This window comes from Rattus norvegicus, chromosome 8 (genome assembly GCF_036323735.1).
Source record: "Rattus norvegicus strain BN/NHsdMcwi chromosome 8, GRCr8, whole genome shotgun sequence".
NCBI lineage: Eukaryota > Metazoa > Chordata > Mammalia > Rodentia > Muridae > Rattus > Rattus norvegicus.
Window position 1 is genome coordinate 37,087,873 of NC_086026.1, and position 25,859 is coordinate 37,113,731.

General features: G+C 45.1%; 1 protein-coding gene across 4 annotated transcripts in view; it reads left to right on the top strand.

Annotated features, from left to right (window-relative positions):
* The first annotated feature begins 269 nt into the window (after positions 1-269).
* Snx19 (sorting nexin 19) overlaps positions 270-25,859 on the top strand; it is a 37,176-nt gene continuing 11,586 nt past the window's right edge. Inside the window, exons 1-9 of one of the 4 annotated variants that reach the window (XM_006242747.5) lie at positions 270-1,567; positions 1,859-2,461; positions 3,707-3,845; positions 4,825-4,925; positions 5,034-5,153; positions 6,483-6,613; positions 7,505-7,601; positions 8,068-8,248; positions 10,620-10,749. In XM_006242747.5, the coding sequence (XP_006242809.1) occupies positions 773-1,567; positions 1,859-2,461; positions 3,707-3,845; positions 4,825-4,925; positions 5,034-5,153; positions 6,483-6,613; positions 7,505-7,601; positions 8,068-8,248; positions 10,620-10,749 (2,297 nt within the window). In that variant the 5' untranslated portion in view covers positions 270-772. Of the gene's footprint in view, positions 2,462-3,706; positions 3,846-4,824; positions 4,926-5,033; positions 5,154-6,482; positions 6,614-7,504; positions 7,602-8,067; positions 8,249-10,619; positions 10,750-25,859 lie in introns of those variants that run through there. The other 3 variants (NM_001108131.1, XR_005487808.2, XM_063265353.1) reach the window with 3 other exon arrangements.

Sequence of the window (25,859 nt, forward strand, 5' to 3'; positions counted from 1 at the left end):
ATCCATCGAGCTCCTGAAAGTATGTCTCCCAGGGAATTAAAACAAAGTTCATTGAAACTGAAAGTTTCCCTAAAAGGCTAGAGATCTTTACAAACAACACTTTATAGAACCTGGGAGAGTATTGAAGACTTCCTATCCGTTTTGGTGCTGGTGAGTACCGGCTCTGGGCTCTCAGGTTGGCAGAGCGGTGTGCGCACCAGCCGTCACCACCAGGGGGCGCCCCTGACGCTGATTCACCGGGCCGCTCTCCCAGCGTACCCCGCTCCCGCCGGCCCTGACCCGGAAGCTGTCGCCGGCTGGCAGCCGGCCGGCGGCTCTGTCCGCTTTGGAGTTGTGAAGTGCAGTACCCTGGGCTGCCGGAGCTTGCTGTGGCTGCTGGCCGCGGCGGTCGGAAGGAACCCCCAATGAGTTCGTTCCCAGGGGCGCAGTCTGGGCACGCGTCCCCCGGCGACCCGATCTGCCCGCTACTGCTTCGGAGTTCGTAAGTGTCCGTGGGCCGCGCGGGGCTGCGAAGAGACTCACCGCCTGGGCCATGATGAAGGCCATCAAACTTTTCCTCATCTCATTTGGAAGAGGCTAGTTGATGGGTTCTGTGGACAGAAGCAAGCAGGAGAAGCAGGGCTTTCTCTGTCGCTTTGCAGTGCCCGTAGTATCGAGGGTCCAGAGTTCACTCAGTAGCATCCGGACTTGTTCTTTTCTCGGACAGTTCATGCTCTCATCAAAATAAAACAGAAGGCTGTCATCTGTAGAAACCCACCGGTCCACGAAGGCTATGAAGGCACAAACAGTGTCCCCTGCCCAGGGGAATATCCCCGAGTCCAGTTATGTCAACAGCAATCTATGGAGTAGCCGGAAGCTAATGGTCGTAGGAGTCTTGCTGGGCTGGCTACTGGTCATCCACCTTCTGGTCAACGTGTGGCTTCTGATCCTTCTGTGTGCATCGTTGGTAGTGCTGGGAGGATGGCTGGGCTCCACTGCCATTGTAGGGGCTTCAGGTCAATTGCACCTGGAACGATTCATTTCAATTACCACCTGCCCTCCATGTCCCGAGGCAGAAAGGCATCTGGAACAGGAGATTAACTGCACCATCCAGATGATTATCCGAGACTTCGTGCTATCCTGGTATCGTTCTGTGAGCCATGAGAAGACATTCGAGGCGGAGATGGAGGCATCCATGAAAGGGTTGGTTCAGGAGCTTCGAAGGCGGATGAGCATAGTGGACAGCCATGCTCTTACCCAGAGGGTTCTGACTCTCTGTGGCTGTCACCTGCAAAGCTATATTCAGGCGAAGGGGGCTACTGCAAAGGAGCAGAGCTGTCCAGTTGAGCCCTCCCAGCTGTGGGATGCTTACTGCCAGGTTACAACTCCCCATCCTGCCATGAGCTGTCCCACCACTGAGGTCACTTACGCACGTGGCATTGTGAATTTGATACTAAAAGAGTTAGTGCCCAAGCCCCACCTGGAGACTAGGACCGGACGCCATGTTGTAGTCGAACTCATTACTTGCAATGTAATCTTACCGCTGATCAGCAAGCTATCAGATCCTGACTGGATCCACCTTATACTTGTGAGTATCTTTTCCAAGTACAAACAGGATGCAGCACAAGGAACTAAACCCCCCAGCTCACCCTGTGTCCTAGAGCAGCCCTCAGTGCCCACATCTCTGCCATTGATGGTTGAAGTAGAGAGTCTGCCAGTAGGAAAAGCATCTTCTCCAGTAGCAGCCCCAGTACACTTAGCCTCCAGTGAGCCAGCCCCCTCCCCAGAGATTGAAGAAGGCCACGAAGCTGTAGAGGGAGAGTTGCCTGGGATGCTTGAAGAGAGAAAAGTAGGGAATAACTCATCCCATTTTCTACAGCCAGATATCCGAGGCCCCTTGTTCTTGTGTGAAGACTCAGAACTGGAGTCACCACTGTCTGAACTGGGCAAAGAAACCATCATGCTGATGACCCCAGGCAACTTCCTTTCGCACAGGATTCAGGATGCTCTGTGTGCCCTAGACGATTCCCAGGCTCTGGAGCCTAGGGATGGCGAGGGGTCTGAGTGCATGGAAGGAGCAGAAGCTGAGGAGGCTCCAGGAGCAGAAACAGAGACAGGCACGCTGGTCTCCATGCTTAATTGCCCAGAGATCCAGATTGACCCAGCAGACAAGGAGGCGGAGCAAGGAGATGACGCGTCTCTTACAGCCTTGCTGGAAGAACCGGAAAAACCCTGTCTCCAGCGACCTTCGTGCTTAGACAAAGGTCTCGGCAGTGGTGCGTGCTCCCTTGAGCCTGCTGTGCCTCCACTGTCACTTTCTTCCTCTCCCCCTGGTCCTCTCAGCTCAGCCACCTTCAGCTTTGAGTCCCTGAGCAGTCCTGATGGCCCAGTTGTCATCCAGAACCTTCGAATCACTGGCACCATCACGGCCCGAGAGCACAGTGGGACTGGATTCCACCCGTACACGCTGTACACCGTGAAGGTAACAGGCTGACGGCTGTGGTCGCTCACTCTGGGGATGGGGTTTAGAAATGGAGTCCGTAAACAGAATGTCGGAAGGGCAGATAAGAGTGTCCCATGTTAATTAAATAAACGTGTGAGTGATTTGAGCTCCTTTCAAAACCAGGGTCGGCTCTTACGGTAGAACCACACCAACAGCCCAGGAAGCTCGGTGTTAGAACACTAGGGATCAAAGTTTTCATTGGTTCTCAGACCTGCTTCCACGGGCTGCTTTAAACCCAACTTTTTTATTTTATGTGTATATTTTGCCTGCATGTATTGTAAGTGCATTGTGTGCCTGAGGCCTGTGGAGGCCAGAAGAGAGTTCTAGATCCTCTGAATGGAGTTACACACAGTCCTAAGCTGCCGTGTGTGGGTGCTGGGAACCAAACCCTGGTTCTCTGCAAGAGCATCAAGTGCTCTTAACTGCTGAGCCATTTCTCCGTCACCACACATTTGTTTTTTAAATGAAACTTTCCAGTTAACCCATCAGCCCACAGCCTGGCCTGAGGGGAGATCTGCTACTCTAACCGTTTTTCTCCAAATCATCTTTGCACAGTCATTCCCAAGTGAATGAATTTCAGTTCATTTTCCAGAGTGACAGTTAAAAAGATTAATCGTCCTAAAGCAGCAACAACAACAACGACGACGACTAAGAAAGGAAGGAAGGAGGGAGGGAGGTAGGGAAGGAGGGAGGGAGGAAGGAAGGTAAGAAGGGAGGGAGGGAGGAAGGAAATAATTATTCCAGGCAAAGTCATGATTTACGCTTATCTGATTTTTCTTCCTAAAACTAGTACAGACTATTAGTGACTAGTTGTCATGACAATTTACTTCTGATGAGGTCTCTCCGGTAATTCAGCAGTCGTCACTTTCGTAGGTATTATGTAGGCATAATGTCTTCTGCTCTATAATGGCTTTAGGATTAGAAAATGTTACAGAGTTTCTTTGGGGGTGGGGACTTCTGGATAGAAGCAATCATAAGAAACAGTGGCAAGTCTTTCTGACTGAGCAAGGGGTAGCAGGAAGTACAGCTCATTCGGCCTTGGAGTTTGGATTGTCAGTTACAACTAAGGACGACCATCAGACATCAGACACAATGGGTTCTTCAGCATAAATGAAGCTTTTCCCTTTTTCCATACTCTACGATGACCGTTGAACCACTCATTAGCCCCAGAATAGATTCCGTAAACCTCACTGGTTGTATGAATAATTCTGTTTCTTTTCACAGTATGAGACAGCCCTCAGTGGCGAGAACAGCAGCGGCCTACAGCAGCTGGCCTATCACACCGTAAACCGCCGCTACCGGGAGTTCTTGAATCTGCAGACCCGCCTGGAGGAGAAACCAGATCTACGAAAGTTTATCAAAAGTCAGACGTTCCCCAAGTTCCAAATGCCAGCCTGCATATCACATCTAGCTGCTCTAATCTGCATGCTTGGTGGCCTGTGGGTTTGTGGGGAAGAGAAGGAAGCACTGACAGTGTCCCATCCCCAAGTTTCCTTGAGAAGCCTGGGGTCTAGAGTTGGACAGCTGGGATGGAATCCTTCTGAGGTTGTTCTTAGAGATACATGTTGCTCTAGTGTCCCCACATAGTTTACACTTAAAAAGCAGACACATTTCTACCTGTGCTCGTAGAATAATGCAAGGAGCTAAATCAGTGTTTCCAGGTCTGTGGATTATCCGTCTTAAATAACCCAGAAATCCTTCTCTTCAGCAACCAAGCCTTTGTGTGCTGTTTGACACATCCACCACTCAGTGAAGAATTTAAAATGTAATAGAACTTAAGTACAAGTAAGCTGAGAACCAGCTGTGTTGTTTTGGTTGTTGTTTTTAGTTACTAATGATAAACAAATGTTAAATGTAAATTATGCTTTCTTATGTGATTACATAGCTAATATTGGGGCAAGCTCTAAAACTGCCTGATTCTCTTCTCCACACTTTATGTGAGTTAGCGCTTGTAATCCTCTAACAGCCTGAGGGGTAGATAGTGTCATTCCTAATAGAAAAGCAACAGTTACAGGTCCTGCAGCTTGCCTAAGGTCATTCTCACAGCAGGAATTGGAGCCCAGCCTCATGCTTGGGCCATTGGGCTTAAGAGGCCTGGTGTAAGTAACTGTAGTGTGGTGTCTTCTCTTCACATGAGGAGAGTAGATCGCTGCAGCACAACCCTGAGGACAGTTGGAAGTCCTGAAGTTAACAGAAACCCAAAGCCAAAGCCTAGTGAAATACATCCAGTGATTGATATCTTTAATATTTACCGCAACAAGTAATTGATTGTTTTCCATGAAATGTCTCTGTGTGGACGCTAAGTGGATGAATTTGCTGTTTTGATTTGCTTTGCTTTGTAGACGTGAAGGGTCCAAAAAAGCTCTTTCCAGATCTTCCATTTGGAAACATGGACAGTGACAGAGTAGAAGCCCGGAAGAGCCTCCTGGAGTCATTCCTGAGGGTCAGCATCTTCCCTTCTGGCCCTGCTCACATCCTCAGCCCACACGCCCAACCCAAGGCTCTGAGACTGGGCGCCTGGGATTTCTTCTAAGATGTTTTTCTCTTGCAGCAACTCTGTGCCATTCCTGAGATTGCCAACAGTGAGGAGGTGCAGGAGTTCCTCGCTCTGAACACAGATGCTCGGATTGCCTTTGTCAAGAAGCCGTTCATGGTCTCTCGGATAGACAAGGTAACAGCAGAGCCACTGTGCTCATCTTTGTTCCTGCCTGCAAGTGTGAGGTGTGCATTAGAGTGGACACTGCTGAGGAAATCAGAAGGGCTTAGTAAGAGGGAGCCCAGAGAAAGAGACGATAGAATATGAGGACTAACATTTTCAAGACCTGTATGTGTGTGTATATATACAATGATATGATATTGTTCTAATGGAAGCATTAAGGCTAGGAGTGGGTCTCCTCATCTCGGCTGAGAGGGACAAGAAAGATGAAATTCCATATGATAGGTATTAGGGGACATCCTTCATGGAGAAGAACCCAAACCAGAAAGATCAACTAGGTAAAACCCCAGAGTTCTGAGCACATGTGTCCATTGGCTCTTTCCTCGTTTCCTTATGAGGAACTTTCCTTGTTATTGCCTGGTTCTTTGCTTTTGGCTTTTTGAGACAGATCTCATTAGAGCCTAGTCTGGGCTGGAACTACCAAGAGTTCAGCTGCTCTCAAACTCGTCATCGTCCTCAGCCTCTCAAATGCTGGATCACAGGCAGGTGCCATCACATTCAGCGAGGCTATTTTGAGCAAGGCACTGTACTAATTTCCAGTGAGGCCAATGTGGAAGGCACAGACTAAGGCCCTCCCATCAATTGCAACCCTTGCGGCTGGAAGGAAAGTTGTCTTACATGTGTGTGCTTGTGCAGCTAGTGCATTCACCCGTATATAGGTGATTCTTGTTTTGTTACAGATTTGTTTTTCTTTATAGCAATTCCAGATAGCTGAACCACAGGCCTGAGGGACTTTTATTCTTTCTGTACCTAAATAAGAGAATTGCTTGATTTGACTGCAAACCCGGCTTGTTACTCAGAATCCTTGCAACATGCTTATGTTATTTAAGCTGCTAAACTGTATTTTGTTTTTGCCTTTTATCATCTTCATTTTTCTTTCCTTGGGTACCTTCTTTATTTCTACTAATTCACACTTTGCTGTCAGTAATTCAGAAACTAGGGGCCCCATTTTCACATTAAAAAGTAAAAAAAAAAAAAAAAAAAAAAAAAAACCTAATTAAAAGTATTCTGTAGCCTGAAGAACTCTCTTGAGTTTTTCTTTCTTCTTCTTGTCCCTTTGCCTTCTTGCCCCTTGGTATGTCTTACTCTGTAGAGAACTGTTCCAGACACAGAGACAAAGTATTGATGCCATTGGTTGGTGGCTGATTTTTTCAAAGGCTCAGGCTCTGGATGGAGAGCTCTTTTCAGCCTGTGGTAAAGCACAGAGGATGACTGTGCTTCTCTCTAGCACTGCCCATCAAGGATGTGCATAACCAGACTAATCCTGTGCCTCCAACCCTGCAGATGGTGGTGAGTGCTATCGTGGACACCTTGAAGACAGCGTTTCCTCGCTCTGAACCCCAGAGTCCCACAGAGGAGCTGAGTGAAGCTGAGAATGAGAGCAAGCCCCAGACAGAAGGCAAGAAGGCTAGCAAGTGAGACGCCCTTCAGTGGCCCAGGGCTCCTTGATCCCCAGTCCTCAACCAAAGCCCCCTTCCATTCTCAAGCCCTAGAAGAGAGGAAGTGCTTTCCACCCACCAGCTTCTTAGCAAAGCCAGAGTCTGGCTTCCACAGTGCTCTACCCCAGGAGTCTGAGGTGCTGGGAAGGCAGCACTACTAAGCGTTTGCTCCCACTCACGAAACCCTGGGCCCAGATCACTGGAAATTTTTGACTAGAAGGGAAAAGTGTAGAGGCTAGATACTCTTCTTTTTGTAGAAATTGAGATGTTTCTTTCCTACTAAGAATCGAGGCTTATAATTTATGTGTTTGCCATCATTTCTGGAAATTTTGGCTCAGAGAGTACTTGTCCAAGCACTAAGCAGGAAAGGGCTAGGACGGAAACCTGCAGGGTGTATTTTAGTACCTGTTTGATTGCTGCTGCTCTCTGCCACATTCCCGTCCCAGCTGGCCTCTGGAAGCACTCCACACCAGCATGTGGAAGGCAAGGAGGAAACAGCACCATTCCTGAAAATTCCGTGTAAATGTGGCCCATTGAGGAAAGAGACAGAAAGAGAGAGAGAGAGAGAGAGAGAGAGAGAGCGCCACGACACATGACAGACTAACCACTATTTTACTTGACAAAAGTCCTTTCATAGGTACCCTATAGACACAGTAGAATATGACACTGCCTTTGAAGAACTGCCACGTATATGTTGTTTGGTAGATTTCATTTTCTAGGTAGTTCTGAGCACACTAGGCCCCAGCCCTACCCCAGAGGAAGCATGGATGTTTCTGTTTTAATATGTTGTCATTACTTGACAGCTTCTCTTTTTAGGGAGCAAGATCCTGAATTGCATTCTGTTCTGCCTTTGTTTTTCTCTGCCAGGTCCAGACTGAGGTTTTCATCCAGTAAAATTGCCCCCGCACTGAGTATAGCTGAGGCACAGGACAAGATTCTGTACTGCCTCCAGGAAGGCAATTCGGTAAGAACCTGAACCCAGAGAACTAGAATTTCAGCCTGAGGTTTTGATCCTGCAGACATAGTATGTAGAAGGCATCTCTAAAGTCAAAGAAGAATCAGGTGACCAGGTCAAAGACTTAGCTGAGTCTTAAAATTTTATGGTAAAAGCATTTCCTCTGAGTGCTTAGAAATTCTATCAGGTCTAGATTGGCACGTTGGCTTCTTTAGGTAATGGGTTTGAGATAATGGTAACAGGATAAAAAGGGAAAGCAGTTCCTAGGTGAGGACAGGTGATCCATCCGTGTACAAAAGTGATTATCCCAGAACTTGCAGCTTGGGTAAGGTGTGGAAGCTTTCCTGAGGTGGCCATGGGTTAGCAGGCTCTGTGCATGGGACTTTTTCAGGTGACAGACAATGGGAAACCCAAATGCTACCTTTATTCCAACTTGCGCATTCTTGCTGACCTTTGCCACTTGCTGTTTGTTCAGGAGTCAGAGGTCCTGTCCATGTCTGGGATGGAATCTTTCATTGAAAAGCAGACAAAGTTACTGCAAATGCAGCCAGCGGAAGTCCCAGATAAAGAGCCCCAGCAAGTCCCCAAAGAATCTGTGGATAGTGGTTTGCTGGATAAAGCTGTGGTATCCCAAGAGCTCAACAAGAGTGACCCAGGTGAGTGGCAAGACCTTTGCTTCCACAGCAGAGAGCAAAGGAGGTGTCCGCTAGGATCAGCATCGGCAGACTGTAGTGCTGACCTCTGCTCCACAGAGATCCACGTGTTGAAGTTCTCCAGAGTTGGAGGTGCTGTGTTCCAGAAATGGAGATGGATTTTTGATCTAGTCAGGCAGCAGGGAAAGATTGGCATGTATAATATCAGTGTGTTATTGCTGGCATGAGGCTACTCTTTTTCTAGACAACTCCCTCTGCCAGTGTCTGTGGTACCACTTTCCTGATGTCTGTCTGTCTGTCTGTCTGTCTGTCTCTCTCTCTCTCTCTCTCTCTCTCTCCCTCTCCCTCTCCCTCCCTCCCTCCCTCCCTCCCTCCCTGCTTTCTCCCATTTTCTCTTACCCTCTCCATCTCCTCTCTTTGTTTCTGTCTCAGTCCCTTTCGGGGTTCCTTAACAGCATTCTTGAAATTAAGTTTGGGTTGTGTTCTTATTCTGGGTCCTCCAAGTGATCACTTCTGGACTGTCAGCTTCTGCCTTTGATGTGTACTCATGATGCCTAGCTACCAGATGGCATGCATGCATCTACATGGATAGACCACAGAACAGCTGAAACACGGCATCATCACATGGATTCATCTTCTCCCACATCTGCCCTGCTTTACTTCCTGTCATTGCAGATGAAGCTTTCCACTTCCCCAGGCACACAAGCAGAAGAGGGGAAGGGCCTGAGTCCCACTTCCAAGCATTTTCTTCCCAGATGTTTCCCACAGAGGGAAAATTCTAATGTTTAGTGACATAGAACTTTAAAAAAAAATTTTATTGATTAACTAAAACAGAGACCTGCTAAGACTAATTGATGATAACATCTTGAGGGAAGATTTTGTGGGATGAAGAAGAAAAACTAATTTCATATTTACTCCCAGATGCTCAAAAACAAATCACCTGGCCTCTGCTATGTGAACCTCAATTTAAGTATGTGACACAGTGGGACTTCTAGTTAGCTATAATTGTCAACATGACACAGCCTAGATGAAAACCTCAGTTGGTTGAGGAATTGCCTAAGTCAGATGGCCTGTGGGCAAGTTTGTGAGGTCTGGTCTTGAGTACCAATGTATTTGTGTTGTGGAGTTTATCATTTTCTTCAACAGGACCTTGTGATTCTGTTTGCTTTACTTTTACTGCAGTGACTACATATTACCACAGGGTGGCAGCTGCAGACAGATGGCTGAAGACTGGTGGCATTGAGGAGGTGGTTTCCTGAGGGAGGAATAGTCTGCCTTTGAGCAAAGATCTAGAAAGCAACTCATATTTTCCAGACTTGACATTCACTAATTTCTTTTGTATTTGGAAGACTTTAGGGGCCACAGATGAACTCATGTTTATGCTGGGCTGGGCTTGAACATCTATTCATTGCACCTATTTACATACATGCATACATCACAGAAAAAGAAAATATGTCCTGGGCTGAGTCTAAAGTGAAGTGAGATTCAGTGTTAACAGATCTGCCCAAACCCCAAAGTGGTCTGTGTTCTAAAATACCCTTGGAGGAGAAAAGTTGGTGCAGGCTGGTCCAGAGGATCCCCATTGAGCCTAGACTAGAAGAACATTGATGATGATAATGACGATGATAGCATCAATCAATCATAGCAGAAATGAATGCCAGACCCCCTAGTCATTGCGGAACATCAGCATATCCTGGGACATCGGCATGAGGTGGGGATCCCGCACAGATTTAAAGAATAGATACTTCTTTCCAGTGAGTAGATGGTCAAGATAGTTCAGCCCAGCATAAACATGAGCTCAGCTGTGGTCCCTCAGGTCTTCCAAATGGGAAAGCAATCCGGTAAATGTCATGGCATTTTACTGGAGGTGTGGTACTCTTCCTAGAACCACATGTTATCGCAAAGTCAGACTCTAGCCTGCTGCGCCCCACCCCACAGCTCTGTGTAATGGAGGTGGCTCTCTAGGAGAATAAATCCCAGATCTTTCCCTTGATCAGCCCAGCTCTTTCCATTGTCCACTGTGGGGGTGAGTGGAAGGCACAGAGCCTTGCCAGTTCCAGTTAGTCAGCAGTTGTGAGCCCCTACTTAGAGTAGAACAGAGCCAGCATCCTGGAGAAATACAGGGGAAACCGATGCCAGATAGGTAAAATAATTATGTACAAGACCTGTCCTGACAGAACATCAGAAACTAGTTGTAAAATCATACAGAGCACATCACTGAGTGATAGATAAAAGCATTTCTTGATTTACATTGTGCGAAGGGATCTCTCTAAACTCAAGGATAATGGCAAGAAGCTAGAGAAGACCTGGCTGCACCAAAGCTCTGAAAGACGAGAGGTCTCTTCCTGAGTTACCTATGATGCTTTGTTCCCAGGAACAGAGACAGAGTTAGCTGACACGGCCTTCGATCTGATCCTCCTGCTGTTAATGGAGCAGTGGAAATGGCTGTGTACCGAAAACATGCAGAAGTTCCTCCGCCTTGTTTTTGGAACGCTAGTTCAGAGGTAAGGTTGCTGAGCACTCTGTCACTTTAGAGCCTCGTTGCTAAGAAATTGGACATGAAACTTGCTTCTGTACTAGGAAGATTTTACTATAGTATTTAAAGAGCCTGCGACCTCAGCATTCTGGGGATGTGGGGAAGAAAGCTTTGTGTGACCACCACCTTGTCTAGAGTTTGAGTGTATATAATTCTCTGAGGTTTCTGACCTAGATAGCACAATGAATTACAGACATCGCCTCTGTTCCTAGTGCTTTACCTCAGTCTGTCTACTCCAGAACATCAATGTAACACATTAGAGATTCCTCACATGAGACACTGATTATCTCAGTCACCACTATGCATTGGTGTGACATTAGGAAAAGAAATTAAAGCCTTTCCCCTTGGGTCATTTAATCAAAAGTGAGCCCAATTCTCTCCCAAGTCTTCTGTCTCTCTATAGCCTATGGTTTCTGGCCTAGCTGTGTCTATTGTGTGAGTTTAAATCTGGATCCCTATGCTTTGTCTGGATGCTGTTTCTTTGTCTGTATGTCCATAACAAATGGCTTCTGCTCTGACTGTATCAACAGCACAGAAAGCATCACATGGGGAAGGCATGATGCTTTGCAGAAATCCTCAACAGAGTTCTACAGGATGAAGTCACTCACTCTAACTGACCCCAAATAATACAGTACTGAGTTATTCAGTAGCACACATAGGCTGCTTGCAGTGTTTATGGTGGATATTTGTTTGATAAGGTTTCTTTCAGCCTACTTTCTGTTTTTAACTTTATTACCATAGGACACATAGGCACATGAGTTACCTTTGGGTCAGGGCATGAAAGAATACATAAGATTAAAGCCATGCATTATCTCAGGTAATGTAACCTTGATTCCATGGGAAATCCAAGGCAAGGAAGGTTGGTTGGTACATCGTTCACTTAAATCCAAGTTTAAAAGGTGGAGAATATAGTTTTAAGTCTCATGTGACCTCAGAGTGTATTATTATTAACTCAGCTGCAAGGACTAGCAAAAGTTCCAGCGTCTTAGAACGTAAAAGATAATCTCGTAACAATATGGAACCACGCTCTGGCTCTGGGCTCAGTTTCCCAGTTTTATATCCCAGGCCCTGTGTCTGTCTTTCATTGCTGGGCAGTGGACATTTCTCTTGATTGTACATAGTGCTGACAGGACGGTAAAGCAGAGAGAGAAACACAGACTTGTAGCTTAGCTTTGTCAGGGCCTTACAGAGAGCCTGAAAGATTTATGAATAGCTGAATGCTTCTATGACTGACTTCTTATCCATCTTTAGGACCTTCCCTGTTCTCATGCTTGACATAATAATAAACACCTTTTCAGATCCTGAAGACCAGATGTCATTCACTTTTTTAATGCCATCTTCTCTCACTTTCCCCTGAATTAAGGAGCCCCCTTCTCTACTCACTCTTGTTGACAGTGGTACTTGTATTATATAAATTAGCCAGCTTCCCCAACGTCATGATTCACAGTAGGTTTTCTTGTTCCCAGGAGACATTTAGCAACACAGGGGGAGGTTTGGGTTGTCACAAAGGGAAGGAGGGTTGAAATGCCCCTTGGAAGGTATCTGGTGGGTAGAGATGCTGCTTGCTTTCTTAGTTACATAGAACATCCCCTGCTGTACTCCCCCACCCCACCCCTCTGCACACACAGTGATGACATAGTCTTCCCACAATGCCTCTAATGCTAAGATTGAGAAATAACTCCTTCACTGTTATCTTAAGAGCCACGAGGACCTGCACAGGTGCTGGGCCTGTTACAACCTCTTGAAATATCTGGCTGAATAAACATTTTCCCTCTTGATATTTTGTAGTTGTAACTCTAGTTCTGTTGTGTTTTACTCTGTTACCTGTGAGTGTTGCTAATTGGGCTTTTATTTCTCTTCACCCTTTATTGAACTTCCCTGTATTGATCGTAATGCTTTCAAGAGTGAAAACGTCCTCAGTAATGTAATCTGAAGTCTGGTAGAGTATGTCTAAATGGCATCTTGTAATATGTGAGCACTGGGGACCCCATTCCTCTGACCATGTACATGGTGAGTTGGCTTATGAACCAAGAAGCTATTCGGTAGGAACAAGACAGCATAGAAACATGAGGAGAAATTGGAAAAGAGATTGAAATCCATAATTTAGAAGTTAGAAGAAGTTAAGTTGCAGTGTGAATAACCCAGAATATTAAAGGACTTGGGCCACTCCAAACTCAGAACTCAGACCTTTATCTAGTTCCAAGGAGACCACTGAAGTCTTGCTATCTCAAAGGGAAGTTTGATCCACAAGGCACACCCCCAGGGATACATACACAGAAAAGGCCAGCCTCATTTCAGCATTCAGGGCAAGTGCAGTACCTCAGCTGGGGCAAATGGGATAGGAAAGGTAATGATTTGCTAGTCTGAGCTTTCTCTTGGCCCATTGGTAGAAATTTGTCTACGTAGTCTTATAACGTTCAACTCTACTTTAAAATACTGTCATACTGTCCAACTGGGATTCATTTCAGTCTTCTATCTTCAGTCATTTTTTTAAGTATTACTAAAGGCTGGCCAATAATGTACAAAAAAGACACGGGCCCTACTGTTTTAAGTTTTAAGATGTAATGAAGGTGAGCACAGAAACTCAGGTGTCGCCTTAGGTTGAAAGTGAGTGGTAGCAGAGCCAGCATTCAGCCCAGTGCTCAAAGCCTCGTCTGCACTGCCACAGGCTACCCCCGTGTTTTATACCCTCAGCTTGGTTTCCCCATCTGGAAAAGGGATCAATAATGCTATTTTCCTTTATATATACTAAAAAGTATCCAAGAATGATATTTGTTCGTCAGACTAGGAAATGATTAAAACATGCCTCATGTTTCTAATGGCTCCAAATTAGTCCCACTCTGTATTTAAGATCTCCACCTCACTTGAGTCTTCTGTTCCCTACTACAGTCATCATCACGTTTGTGCCTTACTGACCAACACAGAGTATCCAAACAATAGAGGCTTCATGAGGCCTTTGAAGCTGATTTAAACCAGTGGGTTCTTTTGTTAAAACAGCAACCAGCTCCAGAGTTAACTCTGAAGCAGAGCACCTGTGCCCTAGTCCAAGACATACAGACATATACCGTACTTAGTTTCAGTCATGTTTTCTAGATTTACTGTTCCTGATGAAAAGAGTATGAGAGTCAAACTACGTACCTTCTCTTTCCATCCCTCCACCTGGACACTTCTGTTAGCCCAGTTAGCCATACAGACAGCTGTCTGACGAGTGCACAGTAGTGACGCCCGTAAGTGACTCTACCTGTAATGGAACCCAAGAGGATGCACCTCTGAGTGCCCCTGACTACTCAGCTTTTCACTTTCCATTCTCCGGGATTCTGTTGTTTGCCTCTGTTTTGTTTTATGAGGTGAAGATACTATTTGGAAAAGCAGGAACATTGCCATGTGTTTGGTAGCAGTAAATGGCCTGAACAAAAGAATCTTGTGGCCACCCTAGAGAAATCTGTAACTCTGGTCAGTACTATTGTTCACGCAAGCTCGGTTGTTGTTGTTGTTCTTCAGGGAGCTTCTGCCAGAAAGGTCTGCTTTTTATCTACCCACTTTCTTCTTGGCCATTTTACTGTCTGTTAGTGCAAAGTTTAGAACTGTGGTGGTTGGCACTGTACCGCACCCTTCCATAGGCTAAACTTAAATGAGAACCACCTCCTTCCCTGTTTAAGACCCCTTTTTACTTACAAATTGTTTTCCCCATCTTTTTATTGTGTTTTTATTTGGCTCTCAGAATGCAGTCTAGCTTTATAATGGTCTAAAGACTTTTGTAATAGGAGGAAAAAGAGGGGGAAATCATGGTCTTTGAAGAATGGACCATTCCTCTCCATCTAGAGGCTTCAAGGTTTGACTCCTATAACCCACAGTCTTCCATTAACAAGTCCCCACATGTGTAGTCACATGAAGAAAACAGGGCTCACTTCAGAAGTTAGTATTTCAATGGATAATCTTATCGGCTTATATCTATTTACAATGTAGCAAATGTCTATTGAGAGATTAATTCACGCAGACATTAAATGTGACATTTTGAGCCTGTTTTACAGTTTAATCCATTTAAAGAGCTCTGTGAAAGGCTGTTACAATCTCTGCTTCTAACCTGGGGAATCTATGGTTTGTAAGGAATTGGGGTTCTTAAATCAAACCATAAAGTTCATAAAGAACACATGCATAAGCCAGAGTACGCTTTCCACTTTCCATCTGTAGTGACTCAACTTTCAGGATCAGATCTTTGCCCCATGGCTTTAAGGATAAGAACCAACCTGAAAATCACTGTTCTGAGTGGCAAACATTGCCTAAGAGGAGATGATCACATAGTCTATAGACTCCAAACTGCATGCACATTTCTCCAAGGAGCAAAGATAGCACCTCTGACTTCTGATGATAACCTCCATAATTGTCCCCTGGGCAAACCGTACTCATTACTTTTAAAAAGGTGTTTGTGTGGTAAGCAAAGAGGCTGGGAATTTGATCTCTACTGGAGCTGCACGAAACACACACCCGACACACCTACCCTGACCCCACTACAAGGGATGGCATGTAAGGTCCTAGTGTCCCATGACTGTCACACACATTTCTGTCTGAAACCTTAAATACTGGAGCCATATCCTTTTGCTAGGCACTTTGCTAGGCTCCTGCCCTTTATGTGCTTTAAGAAACATGGTGGCCATCACTGGCCACAGATGGCTGCTGTTGCTACTTTACTTTTTCTGAGCACTGTGCAGTCTTGGTGTCCAGGAGGGGAGAACCACCTAAATGTAGGTGCTGTGCCCCCTTAAAATGTCCTCACTTCCCCCATGTGGCGTCATTATCTCCATGCAGACACGCTTCCTTCTGCTGCTTCCTCACTCCCTGCTCCCTCAAAAGACCTATATCCAGAGCTGCCCTGACTCCAGGGACTCCCGCCAGATTGTAAGCACACTCTCGCTAGCTGCAGAGGCGGGGCAGGGAGACACAGAGTAAATTCAACCTCATGACCCCTCCTTCTGAGCCAACATTGGAGGAGTTCTGCTCTGTGCCAGGCTTATAAATCTCCCTTGATTGTTGATGGTGTGGAGAGAGTGGGGGAGGAAAGCTCAAGAGAAGTTAGATGCCCAAAAAAGGCATCGTTAAGTCAAAGGCAAGTGTTGCACGCATGCGTGGCTGACCTGATGTCGGCTTCTGTGTTGGGAACATCCAATTATGTAACAAGGAGAACTCCTTATTTGGGAGGAAAGGGGAGTGAGGATAGCAGTCTAAGCCAGGGAACGAATGAATCCAGTTCGTGCAAACATCTTGTGTCTGAAAACAGAAGAAATTTTACAATTCCCTGTATGCATCAGAATTGGATGTAGGAAACTGGAAAAGTACTCAGAACTAGTCTGGGTTGGAGGGAAGGAGAGATGGACTGTGCCCCATTGATGGTAGAGGGTTTGTGGCAGGAAGACCCAGCCAAGGTAAGGGGTAAAATTATTTTGGAGCCCTGATGTAGAGAAAAGGAATGAGAAGAAGCTGGAGCTCCCTGCCGAGATGCCCAGAGCCGTGCCATGATAAAAATAGGAGCCAGGCCAGCATCGGAGTACGTGAGTGCCATGTCCACGGCTCTGCCCTCCCTGTGGCCCCACAGATGGCATCAGACCCTGTGTCAGAAGGGCAGCAGACACATTCCTGGCGTCTTTGTCTACATTTCTTAAAGTGAGAGTGAGAGAAAATGAATGTGTGTTTGTGCAGTGGGGACATCTGGAGATGAAATTACCTGACATGGTAGAGAGCAAAGTTTCAGTGACCTGGGAGGAGAGGAGAGTAAAAGTACATGAAGTCACTAAGTACAGCAAGAAAAAGAAAAGGACATGACAGTTGAAATCCAACAAGCAGTAAACTGAGGAGAAAAAGTAAATATTAAACAGCAATTTCTAGGGCTTATGCTAGGTCATGGAGTCCTCTTAGGAAAGCTATTGCTCAACAAGCCATCTCTCAAGAAAGTGTAGAAGGTGGTGGCAGAGATGGGACCATTGGAGTTTGTGGGCTGCCCAGTGGGATACCCATGTGTGTGTGTCTCCCAACGACAGTCAGTAATGGCTGATGTGAACACTATTGCTACTCTTCCCTTAGGTCACTCTGAAGTCATAGGTGTTATCTAGGTAGAACTCTGCTCCAGCTGACTTTCTTGGTGCATATTTAACAGCCCAAGGGGCCCTTGTGACATTAGTTACTTATTAAGGGAAACCCAAGGCCTGCCACCCAAAGAACACAAGCAGTTACAATAGGAAAGAACCTGGCATTTATTACATTCTCACTAGCAGGTCAGCCTACTCCTCACTGTATGTGCCGATGTGCAGTTCTACCTGATAGACATCCCACTCACTGCCTGAACAGTTCCTTCCGCACATGCTGCCTGCCTCCCTTTTGTACAGCTTCCTCACAAAACACAACCTGCTAAACTCTGCCTCACTACCCGCCAGGATCTTAGTCCCTCCTAGTCTTTAGTTTTCCCCAGACTGGTCTCTGGGTCAGATGCATCTGATGGTACTACATACATCCATTTCCATCAGCAGGCTCTGACTTTCCTCTAAAGCACTCCTGGGCCAGAGGTTAGTCTGTCCCAGTCTTTCTTTTCTACATCCTGTCCACAACTAGAGAAAGAATATCAAAACAGTTCAGTCACCGGGAGACAAGTGCTATGTCTCTTTACTCTAAACCTCACTCCTTCCAGTTCAGCTCCAGTGTCGTGCATTGTGTCACACCTGACTTCTTCCTGTAACAGCTTCTCTTAAAAAAGCATATGCTTTTGTGGGAGCACCAGATCCTTTAACTCAAGTAAGTCTTCAGTTTCTTGTATTAGGTCATTTCTGGCCTACCGTATCATTGACTTGGGCTGATTTTAACAGTGCTGAAATTAGAAGTTCTGTGCAGGGATAGCTTCCCTCAAATCGTATCGTGTCTCCATGATTGGAAGGAATACCACGCCTCATCCACTAGGCCTGTTACAGGGAAGCCCTCTGTGGCTGGGCCAGGAAGGACCCCAGCAGTTTTGTCTACCATATACACTGTCTGCTTTGCATTTGGGGGATGTCACTTGCTCTAAATTCATATTATGTTAAAGACACCTATTACCTGAGAATCTCCACTTACTGTGGTAATAAATAATATTTCAATATGTTATAATGTAATATAAGATTGTAATAGATGTGCAGTAACTTGAGTTTCTGTTGCCTGTGGATTGTGTGTTCTTCTGTGTATTTTGTAGTGTTCTTAAATTCTCATATATTCCAATGGAAGTACAGCATAATTTATAATAAAATGAAGGAGAAAACCAGAATATTGGGACATTTAAACCCAAAGAGACTGTCATTTCTCAAGCCACATTATTGGTACTTGGTCCCTACCTGCAACTACAACTAGGAAGCTGACAGTCTGAGGTTTTGGCAACAGCATTAGACTATGTAAGATTCTTGAGGGCAAAGATTCTGCTTATTCAGAGTTGTGTCTCGAACTCCTACTCTGACACACTGAAGACACTGCCTGAAATTACGTTAAATGAGCAGATGTGCAAGATCAGATGCAGTTTCATTTGTCTCAGTACGTCTCATGACTAGTGAGAACTCCAGACACCCTCAGCAGTGCCAGGGGACAAGAGGCACGAAGAAACAAAGTCCTCCCAGACTTTTCCCATAAAATATCTGCAGCTGATAAACTGAGCATCTCTAGTACCCAGAGCTGCGGTTGGACCTGCTCTCAGACTCTCCTTTAGGTATCTCCCACAGCAGGACCATTCTCCTTCCTGAAACAGCACAGTGCCCTTGCTCATCTTGGCCCCACTGTGAGGACCCACTGATGCTATGCTCTCTGGGAGCTGACCCTGATGTTGCACAATGTCTGCTCTCTACCCCCATCCACATAGAGAGAATGTAGGCATTGAAATCAGGCAGACTGCCTCACTCGCTGTGTGACTTAGGGAGCAAGTCTTACTCACTGGCCGGAGTTGCTGTGTGACTTAGGGAGCAAGTCTTACTCACTGACTGGAGTTGCTGTGTGACTTAGGGAGCAAGTCTTACTCACTGACCGGAGTTGTTTGGGAGAAAGCTAATGTGGAATAATTTTAAAGAGGAAGGTATGTTTGGAGCCGGACCTTATCAGACAGGTATTGTTTAAGCTAAGTAGTATTTCAAATGGTGCAGCACGTGTAAATGGAGCACATTACTTATACTTTTAAATAGAAAATAACTCATTAATTTTAAATGTTTTTAATCTAGTTCTCTGAATGATGCATGTCTGTGGCTTGGAAAATGAGTGCCAAAGTTCTCCCTCTAAGCACCAGGTGGCACTGCAGGTTAAGAAATACCATTCCCTTCTGTAAGGAAGACTTAATTTCGCAGAGTAGTTCTGCCCGGGTGATGATAATACCTAAGTGTTGTTCCATAATTGAGAAGCCACTCCACGGTGTGGGTGACATCAACAGGCTGAGTGTCCTTCATCTTTCACATCCCCTCTTCTCCCTGGACCTGGTGGGTTCCAGCACACTGTTCTCTGGTGGCCTTTTGAGTGGATTCCATCCCTTAAGAGTTCAGTGCTGGAACTGTTGCATTCAGAACAGAATGAACTAGAGGTCTTTGGTAATAATGAGTCTGTCAGACATCTGAATTCTGGAAGAATTTTGTCAGTACTCTGAGATAGCCCATACTTAGGCCCTTTGGATCCTAAAGCCTTAGATATGCATGCATGAGACTGCCCTGGTGCTAGGAGCCTTAGGAACAGATCATACAGCCATGGGAATTTCATGTTTCTTTCAGCCAGGCACTGAGAGCCCATGGCTCACGGCTGTTAGCCTGCCTTAGAGAAGCAATCCATATTAATGCTCACTTTTGATCCCCTTCCCTCAGATTCAGCCTGGGGCTCCCACATGCTAGGCAAGTGCACTGCCACTGAACTGTACTCCATTATGAGCCTCACTCTGTCCTTAGAGTTGCCATCAAATGCCTGTCAGGGAAGAAAGTTGGACAGTGGAGCAGTGAAGGAACAGGTGTGCACTGCCAGTGAAGGAGCAGGTGTGCACTGCCAGTGAAGGAGCAGGTGTGCACTGCCAGTGAAGGAGCGGGTGTGCACTGCCAGTGAAGGAGCAGGTGTGCACTGCCAGTGAAGGAGCAGGTGTGCACTGCCAGTGAAGGAGCGGGTGTGCACTGCCAGTGAAGGAGCAGGTGTGAATTCCAGGGATGTGCTTCAGTCTCACTCCAAGGGTATGGCAGCAACAATGGGCTGCGGCTCTCAGGGAGAAATAGGGTTCCCTGTGCCTCAACCTTCTGCGTAGTGCAGCATCAAGATTAGCCCCCAACAGCCCTTCCTTTCTTCCTGGTGTCTTTTCTAGTTTTACACATTATTTCCCTATGCTTTCTAACTATAGCAGATTCACACAGAGTGCCACCATGCAGAAGCCCTGGAGCTGCTATAATGCCATCCTTGTGTCCTTAGTATCTTTCCTTGGTGTCAGGATAGCCTTCAACTTGAGAAACTTTTGAAAAATCATCCTAAAGACAGGAAAGCAGAAGCCAGGGCCATTAGATGACACCCACACCAAGTGGTTTCCCCATGCTGCTCACTTTTCTTCCTCTCCTGCTCTCCTGCTAGGATTTCCTGTATTTTTCTCTTGCACATCTGTTTCTCCTGTTGATCCATTTTCTACAAGACTGATATTTTCCAGCCTTCTGTAGCCATTTTCACAGCCTGTCTTGAAGTCTTGTGTCTGCATATTTAGACAGCATCCCAAGTAATTCTCTTCCAAATCTTGGCTGTGCATACTCTGGTGCTTCTAACACTGGTGACATTTGGAAGCAGGACCCCTCCTGATAAAGAGCTCACAATTACCTAGCTCTTTTTCCTCTGCCTCCTTTCTTCTTTCCCTGCAGTAGCGACTACACCCTCAGCCAAGAGGGGAGCACCCCTGTGAGTTAGTTACCAGGAACAGTAGGGGTCCTGGTTGTCAGGACAACTACTAACTTTCTGCTTCTTCCTTCCTTTGTGTCTGGCCTTTCTTCCTGGTACTCCAGTGCTAAGGACTTCCCACACCTCGCTGCCCTTTCCCCTTGGCTGACTCAATCTTCCTTTGAATGAGTGGCCCTTTTTACCTTCCCACCTCAGCCACCTCCCTGTCTTTGCCCTCCACTGAGAAAGGCAGGCTCAGGATTACAACCTGAAGATTGAATGAACCAGACCTGCAGTTCACATGGGGCCAAAGAGGGGACATGAGACATTGTGGGTCCTCTAGTCTCTGTAATGAAAGTGTCCTTGTTTAGAAAACTGAGATTAAACTTTGAGGAGATTCTGACATAACTTTCACTCTTCACCTAACAGGCTTCTCTGCAATCTGGTTAGTTACTCTACCAGTGGCTTACTGATCTTGTCTGTTTTCCTCAGCCTGCTGGAAAGGAGGGAACTGAGGCATGAAGTGCAAAGCTCACTGTCTTCTGCTGTCCTATTCTCTGGGTCTGATAGGGTTCTTACTCTGTCACATGTACAAACACAGCATCTTCAAAAACATTTTCTGTTTTCATTTTTCTCATTTCATCTTGGTAACTTTTTGAAGATGGAGTAGGAATTGGTCCTGTTTTAAAAGCCAGTCAGAGGTGTTTGATGTTATGCTGTGGTTTCTAACAAACGGTGGCGGGAGAGGGCTTGGCCATCATCAGAGGCAGATTTATGTAATACATCTTCAAATTAAAATCTTAAAAGTATCACAGTGTCCAGCTCTGGAACAAATAACTTCAGACCACCTCTTGCAGTCAGTCTTATTTCTGCCAGAATCTACAAGTGTCTCCTTTCTGTGCCGTATTTATTAGAAAGGGAGCCAGCTTTTGATATTTGTCTGTGTCCCCACCCCACACCCCTCTGGCCATATTCTTTTCTTCTTTCTAATTTCAAAAAACAGTTTGGAAGCAGCTTGGCGTTGTTCCGTCCATCAGAAACGCTTCCTAAAGCACATGGTGACTTAGTCATCATAGACATCTCTCTCATGTTTGACTTTCAGTCCTTTCTGTCCTTGGGGCTTATTTGCCAAGAAAACCAACAGAAAGAGGCATAGGCAGCTGGCAGCTGTCTCCCTTCCCCAGGATTTATAGTGTGTAGAAGAAGCCATGGCTGGGCCACTAGCCCTCGCCTTCACCCCTTGTCCTTCTACTGTGATGCATAAGCACATGTGACTTGCCTGTGGCGTAGATTTTTTATAATAAATTCTTTATTCTAGATCACCTAACTTATTACCACCATATTCCTGACAACATCCACCTACAGCTGGTGTACTGGCACACAGGCTAACTTGATTGGTGATTGAGCTTTCAAAAAGTTCATTACTAGGAAAGTAGATCTAAGGTCTATGGCCAAACATTTATGCAAACACATAAACAAAGCATTTTTATATTGTATACAGTCTACTGGAGTTTTGTTTTGTACGGGTTGATTGGTTGGTGGTCTGCTCTGGGAGTTTGTTTGGCTTGTTTTGGTTCTGTTCACCACGGGTTCACCATGTAGCCCAGGCTAGCTTCAAACTCTTGATCCTTCTATCTCATTTTCCAAAGTTCTGGGATTGCAAGTCAATGCCACCATGCCCATTGCTTGCTTTTTTGCTTGTTTTGGGACAGTCTCACTTTGTAGCCTAGGTTGGCCTCACTGGGATTCTCTTGCCTCAGCCTCAAAGTGCTGGGATTACAGGTTTACACTGCCATATTCCTTCTTGTGTTTTAAACCTGTCACTGGCCCCCACCAGTGTTTTGTGTTGCTTTGGTCTTAGTGGTTTGTTTTTATTTGTTTGTTTGTTTTGTGGATCGTTTATCTGTATGTCTGTTTGTTTAAGATGGGGCTTCATGTATCCAAGGAGACCTCAGATTCAATATGTAGCCGAGGATACCCATGAAGGTCTAATCCTGTTGCCTCTACCTCTTGAGTGCTGGGATGACAGATGTAGGTCACCACACCAGGTTTGTGTTTGGTGTCATAGTCTGCAGTAACTCACAGATTCTGACCACAGACACCAGAAAGTATAGAAAAGAAGTTCTGCCGAAAGCCATCATTCAAGGACAAGAGAGGAGTTGAAGACAATAGATAAAGTAAAAACTGGAAAAGCATTGCTTCCCATGGAAAATCAAAGCAGATGAGAGAAACTAGGATTCGCAGAAAACAAAACAGAGTGAGACTTTAAAGCATACTGCTTTATGAGCTATTTAAGCAATGGAATTGAAATATTGGCACCAGAAGTATTCATGAAGGTTATAGACTAGAACTGGGTAGATATTGGACAGATCACTATGTGTTTGTCACTGCTTTGATAAATGCTCCATGAGGTAGCCTAGTAGGTAAGCTAGACTCCTGCCCTCCAAACTGTAAGGCTTATTCTTTGGAAACATACAAAAAGCTGTACTCCAGTACAGAGGTTTGGTGAATGTGTGAACAAATTGCACACACACACACACACACACACACACACAAGTCTAATGAGGGGAAACAAGAATCAGCATCAAGTGAGATGAAGATTGATACTGAGATCAGATCTAGGTGAACACTAAGAAATGGAGCGGGGATGTAGACTGAGTAATGCAGTTCAAGTGGTGATGGAGCTGATGGAGCAGTGGCCGGCACACTAGCATACAGGAGCTAAGGTGTGGCTCAAACTTAGGAAAGAATGGCTTTTAAAGAGAGCCAGTAATGGATTTCAACGTCATGCCGATTGGGATAGCTGGACTATGAGCTACTTACACTGAGAAAGTGGTTATTCAACAAACAAATGGTGTGTAGTCTATGTTGTATCACTTCCGTTTTGGTTTCTTTGAAAGGAAAATGGTCTAATAAGAATGAACAAACATGATGAGGGTAGACTTGAAGTCTACAATAAAAATGGAAATAATAATAGAGAATTTAAAGTATTTTGTATGTTTTGGTTTGTTGTTGTTCTTGTTGTTGTTTTTGCTAAGAATTATACCTATGCCAGGCATATAATAGACAAGCATTCTTCCCCTGAGCTGTGTTTGCAGCCTGGAGATACAGCTCAGCTAACCTGGAACCTGTGATCTCCTCACTGGTCCTTGTCAGCAATCCCTTCTTCATGTACCACTACAACTGGCTTTATGTATCCATGTACCTAACATAGGTAAATCCAGTCCATGAAACTGGATGAATTTATATCTGCCACTAGAGATCCAAGATCCATAAAAAGGATGGGTTGTGATCATTTGGAGATGAACTGCAGATGACAAATGTCTTGCCTTAAAAAAAAAATGGTTACAGGTTATGGCTCCTAACATTCTATCTCTGGAAGTTTCTGAAGCACATTATGAAATAGATGTTATCTGAACATTCAGGAAAGAAAACAGTGAGTTCGAGAGAATGGAATAGACTCTGTAGGGAACATGTTCTGCCTGGTTATGGTAGCTTCTTTGACAGGATTATGAAAGGAAATAGTGTCTGAATTTTAACAGCTAGCTGTTTCTTATGATATGTGTATAGAAAAGATGGGCATACTAGACACACACATATAGATGGTGATGATGATGGTGGTGATAATGATGGTGGTGGTGATAATGATGGTGATGGTGATGATGATGGTGGTGATGGTGATGATGATGGTGGTGATAATGATGATGATGGTGATGATGATGGTGGTGGTGATGGTGGTGGTGGTGGTGATGATGGTGATGATGATGGTGATGGTGATGATGATGATGTCGTCATCCGGGGAAGCAATTTCTAGTGATGGAGCAATTGTTCCTCCCGGTCCCCTCTTCTGTGTTTTTTTTCATAAATAACTTTGGAAGCAACTCAACCCTAGAGGAATGACAAGGCGAATACTGCTGACATTGCTGGCTTAACTGAAGGCTATGAATGTTTTAATGTACATGTGTGGACTGCAGATGCAGGATCAGTTAGTGCCTTTGTGTGTGCCTAAAAGTCATGGACTTTTGACAGAATTTATCCAGATCAAAGAAGGTCTGGCTGCTAAGCAGGTCACTTCTCAGGCAAGCTTGGTTCTGGTGAAGAAAGGAATCATGAAGCAACACAAGTCCACAGGATGGAGTCTTTTTCTCCATCACTCAAGACATCATGAGGTGGCTGATGGGTGTCCTGCTTTGAAGTTAAAGGAGTCAAGTGTGTATAATGTATGGAAGAAACGTAAGAGAGGAGTAAAACTGCAATGCACCCTCCTTAGAGATTTACCCAGAGGCTAGAACCAAAACAAGTGACTGGAATTCACAGAGACAACATTTTAAAGGTACTTCTAATATTCCAAAATTATACTTTTAATTAAGCTTCCATAGAATCACAATGCTAATGGATGGCAGAAGTAAAATAAAAGCCAATTTCTAGACTCAACAGACAAGCCCTGATTGTGCCTTGAACTTATAGAGAGGGCTATGCTTCAATGGAAGTTGAATAGGAGTAAGTTCCCTATCAGTTCTTAAGTTGTTTGTTCTTTTAAGCCACCTATTATAAAGGTCTTTCACTGTTCCCAGCATGGACATGTGTAGAATTACTGAAACTGAGAAAGTCACCTCTATGGAGGACCTTGCTTAAGATCCTCAATTTTTTAATGAATAATAGCTTAGCATTTCTAACTTGTAGATTCCTAATATTTAAAAAATAAAACAATAACTGTTAGGGGATAGAGAGATAGCTCCAAGGCTAAGAGCATTTGCTGCTCTCCTAGAAGTCCTGGGTTTGATTCCCAGCACCCACATAATGATAACTCCGATCCCAGAGGATATGCTGCCCTCCTGTGACCCCTACAGGTATCAGCCACATATGTGGTACATAAGCAGACATGGAGGCAATGTACCTATGCACATAAAATAAATTAAAAAATATGTTACCTGCAATTCTTAATTATTAAAAATATTTTTTTTACTAAAACCATTGCCTGTTTGCCCTAGATATCAAAATACAAAACCAGATTCTTAAGTTGTAGTGTTAAGGTCTCATTTTGGTGGACATGACTTAAAGATGTGGCCCATGAAGCGTGGATCTGACCACAAAAGCAAAGGTCACCGAAGGCTTGTGCATACTCGGTAAGCCATTTTAGATTTCACAGTAGGTGCATGGAGGAAGATGCTAGGGCTCCTCACCCTCAGACTTCATTTC